The 6,000-nt window shown below is 39.7% G+C and overlaps 1 protein-coding gene across 2 annotated transcripts in view; it reads right to left on the reverse strand.

Moving 5' to 3' along the window:
• GRM1 (glutamate metabotropic receptor 1) overlaps nt 1-5,086 on the reverse strand; it is a 360,108-nt gene extending 355,022 nt beyond the window's left edge. For both annotated transcript variants that reach the window (XM_060030499.1, XM_060030500.1), the window contains exon 1: nt 4,387-5,086. In XM_060030499.1, coding sequence (XP_059886482.1) covers nt 4,387-5,086 — 700 coding nt within the window. The remainder of the gene's footprint in view (nt 1-4,386) is intronic.
• Between the last annotated feature and the right edge of the window lie 914 nt (nt 5,087-6,000).

Consider the following 6,000-nt stretch of genomic DNA (forward strand, 5'->3'; position numbering starts at 1 on the left):
GATTTAAGCTAAATATTCTACATTTAAAAGGAAACAAAAAACAAAGTCTTACTCTTAGAATAATAATAACAATATTAAAAATTACCAAGCATAAAAGAAAGGAGATGTAGCCTAGTATCAGCTCATATTTTTAAAAAGACTTTTGGATAATAACTTATTTAAGATCTACTTGAGTTATCTGTGATTATAAGGGAACTAAAAATTACAATATATGGGTGAAGGAACTGGTGAGGTATAGCATAAAAGAGAGAGAGTTCATGGATAATAAATATCACGTGGAAGAGAAATTTGAATTGCTTGGATGATTCCCAGTAGTCGATAGAAACTTCAGGGAGTCAGGTCATTAAATAGAAAAACTGACTAATAGGTGAAATTCTGCCTCTGAATTTAAGTTGTGTATTCTCCAACTCTCATTAGAAATCCTAATCACAATTAGGAGACTTAGAGCATATGGGAACGACTTCTGGGCAAAGATGTAATAATGGTGTTTTAAGCATCTTTAACTGGTTGGCCTAAATAACCTTTCATGACATTCTACTCCTTATATTGTGATAAAACAGAACATTTATTAAGGTGACTTACTGTGAAAATAGTTTGGAATCAAGATAAGAAAGGTATAAAGAAAGTTGCTGGTGCATATATAGAAAAATATGATATTTAGTAGAAATAAAATTCTTATATGTAATTGCATTAGCTAAAGTAAAATAGTTAACTGATGTTCTTATGATTCAGGAGGATTTTCCTCTGATGCCTTTAGACTTTTAGAGTGTTTTATATCAAATAGAGCAAAGCTTCTAAAAAGAAAAAGAGAAGCCAAAGAAGGCCAATCTCATGTAAAGTGTAAGCAAATGTCCAAAAAAAGGTGCACCACAATGAAAACATAACTGTAAACAAAAGCGTACAGCAGCATCACTAAATCCCTTATCACATACTCCTCTGACACTGTGAGACAAAATATTAAGAGAGAAGGGTTTAAAACAAATGAAAATGTATTCAACCCCAAAACTTAACTTTTTGAAGCTACAAACTCAAAGAATATTCTTTTTGGACTCATCCAAAGCTTTGATTTAATCAACTAGAATTATTTTTTAAGTATTGTTTTCTACAATTTTTTGAAATGATAAATTTGTTTTTTTGATGGGGAATCTACATTTTATCAGAAGGATGGAATACAATGTCCTTGGCCGAGATATTCTTCACAGAAGTAGGCTATTTTTGTATTCTATGATTAGCATATTTAAAGACACATGCCAGGTGAGCAGCTTGCTCCAAAGTCCACTCGATTTTTCTTTGTGGACAAGGCTCTGTTGCTTCAGTACCCTCCCTTTGACAGATCCTAATTCAATATTCCTCTCAGGAAATAATCCTGAAAAATCTTCTGGAGAGCCTGTTGCTGGTAACTTCATGTGAACTGATCCTCTTTTTATGTCAGGTAAACTGACAGTTATGACAAGAGGACAAGTGTGGCACAAATGACGTGGTAGAAGATTGAAAAGTATGTAAAAGAATATAACAACTGAATTCTAACTGATTAAAACAAAACCAGAAAACACCGCCAAGCTTAACTTCAATATAAAGTAAAATAATAAAGGGATATAAAACTTTAGAAAGAATAGGATGCTCCATCTATGGTTTTAAAGTCAAGCAATATTAACCATAGAAATGAAGGTATGCTAATCTAGTCACCTATTACTTTTAATGTTAACTATACTAGGCTAACTTCTAATAAAAGAAATTGTGATGATAAACTGACTAGAGAATGGCTAATTTGGAAAGGAGAGGTGAAGGTCACTGGAGGTCCCAGAATTTCTAAACTCCAAATTGCTAATATCCAGACAATCTAGCTTCCTTCCTGAATAGTGCCCAGATGGCAGAGACAACACTGATATGTGGTCTTAGCTGCTTTTTGACAGGGAACTGTCACCAGTAGGTGACCCCATCAGTCTGAAGACAGGAAAATTACTAGATGATGCAAGAAAGTGCCTGCAGGCCAGTACACTATGGGTTCCTGAGAAGCAGGAGGGCAGAACCTCAGAAAAAATAAATTTTCAGTTGGAGCTTATACAAAGGACACTGTTATATTTCTTTGCAGATAGAAGAAAATAAAAGCAATTTAGTTTCCACAGAATTATATCTAATAAGAGAGGAAACAAATTCTCTTTGAGAAGAAATAAGATATATATAAAAGGCAAGGTGAATGGCATCATTTCTTGGTAATAAAATAGACACCAAAGTTAGCTCTAATGCTGTTCTATGAACACAATCTAGTCTGTAATCAACTATTATAATGCTATCGGACATTATCCTTGCCACACAACCCAAGTCAGAAGGCAGAAAGGGAACAAAGTAATCCAAACTAACACAAGGGTGGAATTTTAATATCAGCCCTTCCTCAACATAATTTGTAAACACAAGTCCAATTAATTTTCCAAAAAGACAACTGTAGTTGTCAGAAAGCGCTATTAGCAATTATTTTTAGCAAAAGGATGCAACTGGAAAACATACTGAAGGGGGGAGGGGGAATCTTTTCTCCACTCCTCTCCACCCCCAAAATAAAATGACATAATAAAATATAGAAAATAAAACTACCTTGTAAAAATGATGTATTACTTCTTCTTGAAGGAGGTATTTACACTTCTAATATCTATAATGAATTACCTAGCTCATTTGAGGGAGAACTATTAAATAATTAAATAAATCACATTCAATCTACTTTTTGCCATTCCCTTTTAGAGAGATCGCTCTAATGCTGATAATTAACACATTTTTAACTTGGGCTTTCAAGATGGTCCATCTAAGCACTGGAGGAAACTATACTAAACAAAAAAATGTAGGAAATTAACATTAACCATAAAAATGTAAGGAGTTAAAATCTGAACTTAAATCTGTGTCTTAAAAGAGTAATATGTGATTTTGTTGAAAAAGAGGCAGGCAGTTCACTATGAAAAATCAAGATTCAGAAATAGGATTCAGTTTTTAGAACTCACAACACTGCAACAGGAAGGTGTTGTTTTTTTTTTTGTCCAAAATCAAAGTCTGAAATTTCTACACAATTTTTGTTTGTCCTAAAAACTCTGCTCCCGTTAAAGTTAAAGCATCAGTTTTCATTAACATAACCATATCACCATTTCAGTAAGAATGTTTCTTAATTTCTGTATCAGACTTCACACCAGTAACTGAATACTGTGTAACTGTTAAAAGAACATGAAGTCATACCTATGGCCTTTCTGTTAATAATTTGATATTAAGAAATATAAATGCAGCAATACCTTCAAGATTCTCTTCCATATGCCAGCATATACACGTGAATTGTCCTGGACATTAATTCGTAACCTGGGTCTCAATTTCTCTATAAACCTGAGGGAGTTAAAAGTAGATGACTCAAAAGTTTCATTTTATCCAACAATCAGTATAGGATAAGATGAGAAGAGTAAAGAAAGTCTATATATAATAAATTATTTGAGAATGCATGTCTGTAAGACTCTGTATAAATCAAAGTTTTTAACCTCAGGTATAATCTATTTCACTTTTAAAATCTATTTTAAACATGATATCTACTATCATTTTATTAGTAATTTATAATTTGTCTAACTTTAAATTCTAATAAGCAAAGTCATTGTGTTAGAAAGCAAACAAACAAACTAGAAACCAAAATTCAAATCCAAGAGGTCATCAGTGCTATTGCTCATAAGACAAGATAATTCTTGGGGACAGTGAGGGCATATGGACAATTTTAACTGATTAAGTAGGAAAAAAATAATAACTATTTAAATTATTTACTTTTCCTTTGTATCTAAGGTACCCCAGAATTTAAAACATAAGTTTCTGATATAGTGAGGGAGATGACTGCATTAATCCAATATTTACAGGTAAGTTATAAATGTGTAAGAAGGGGGCACACCAGAACAAAGAAGCACCTTCAGCTGTTCATGACAAGATAAAGCTTTCAAGTCCAGTTTAGGGGACAGCAGTTTGCTTTTTGGTTTTTGGTTTTCTAACTGCTCACATTGGATTAGTCTATTAAGCTTGGAAAATCATAGCCAGTCACTTAAGGGTAGTATAACATCTTGGGCAAATAAACACAAACTCAGAATATCAGGGCAAACAAATATGTAAGTCCAAAAACTACAACTGGGCACTGTTCATGGAAAGTTTGGTGTCTTTTTGGTTCCTGCTACCCCCGGAAACACCATGGGACAGTTTTCCTACACTATAATTATAGGAGGATGAGGATGCAAGGCAATGCCTGGATGGGCATGTATGGAGAAGGGTAAAGGCTCTTCCCACGGTGCTAGAAATAAACAGGAACAACACTGTGATCCCAAGCGCACATCAAGCAATGCCCTGGCTTTCTGTGCACTTTTCTTCCCCAAATGCAATGCCTACCTTCCGTGTGGACCGCGGAGACATAGGTCCAATTGTAACGCTTGACTATGTCAAGCATCGCCCTTGCCTGCAAAGTGTCAGAAGGGACAACCCTCAGGAAGTATTTGTACAAAGTTTTGTCACTCAGGTCGATGCTTGTGGCGGAATATGCGATCTGGGGGATGTTGAAGAGCTGGAGCAGGTTCTGCACTTGAATGGCTACGGAGCTGGAGCCCGGGCCGATCACGCCGGCAATGGGCTTCTTAGTCCTGCCTGGGGGGAAGGTCTGGCCGTCAGGCAGGCACCGGCTGAGCCCGTCCTTCTCGTCTCGAATGGAAATCAGAGAGTCCCTGATGAACTCAATGCTCTGCTCCAGAGCCACAGAGGAGTGCCAGCAGGAATCTCGGATCTCACTGCCCAGGGTGATGTTGGGCAGAAGGACCGGGTCCGCGTTGATCTTATCCAACGTGTGGAACATGGCCTCCACCCTCTGGATGCCATACTGCTCCCTGATCTCCCCACACTTCCTCTCGGGGACCTTCTCGGCCGGAGGCTGGTGGTGGACTGAAAAGAGGGCCCCAATGATGACATCTCCGTCCATTCTGGCCACTGAGCGCTGAGACGAGGCTCCTGCCAGCAACAGTTTCCTGCCGGGGCCTCTGGGGAGAAGGGACATCTCCAAAAGGATAGCTGGGAAGAAAACCAAGAGGAGCCGGACCATTATGCTGAGGACGCCGTCCACAGCCGGCCAGCCGCGTTCCCACGCTGGTCCAGCCAGCAGGCTCTGCGCGCTCACAGTGCGGACCCGACGCCTGACGCCTGCTTCTCCCCCGTCGCCAACGCCCCTTGTCCGACGACTTCAGCTTCTGCACCCCCGCCTCCTTCCCCTCCTCCTCCTCCTCCTGGTCCTCCACGACCACCTTTACGCCCTGGTGGCGTCTTTAGGGGTATTCGAGTCCCCCTTCTTCACTGGTGCATCCAGGTAAACTGACCAATGGTACCATGGGAGTCGTGGTGGCTCGGATGAGCTGGACGCTGCCGGCAAAACAGGAAGGAAGTCAAAGCTCCGTTATTACAGGACCTGTGTCAAAACTCTGGGGTCAGTGCTGGTTAAGAGTTGACCGGTGCATTTCATGATATGGGCTGGAAGGACATCATGATAGCGGCTGGAGGGACAGCTTGGGCGGCAGCTCTGGTCAAGGCGGAAGGTGGCGCGTTCGGCCCCCAGTATCCTCCTCCGTCCCGGGAGGCGCAGAGCCTCGCCGACCCGTCCCCTCCTGCAGCTCCAAGTCTCTTCCAGGTCCCCAAATACCCTCACGATTACTGACTGGAGGGGGAGGAGGGAAAAGGGAAAAAAAGGAGCTGCGTCTTTCGACCTTAGAGAACTTTCCGGATTTGAAAAGATCAACTTTTTTCCCCAGAAGAAATTTGGAAACTCTTTCATTATGAAGGCAGAAGCGCTACTTCAAAATAAACTCGAACCAGGGGTGCACATTTTACTTTAACTTTGAGGGGTTGAAGAGACCCTAACGTACTACCCAAGTAGTAAATATAAATTTGCCAGCTTGAGGAAATCCATATTAGTTACTAAGGCAACGCCTGGAAAAGTCTCCGCATGTCGGATTTTGGTACATC

The sequence above is a fragment of the Delphinus delphis genome, chromosome 14 (genome assembly GCF_949987515.2).
Source record: "Delphinus delphis chromosome 14, mDelDel1.2, whole genome shotgun sequence".
In the NCBI taxonomy this organism is placed as follows: Eukaryota; Metazoa; Chordata; class Mammalia; order Artiodactyla; family Delphinidae; genus Delphinus; species Delphinus delphis.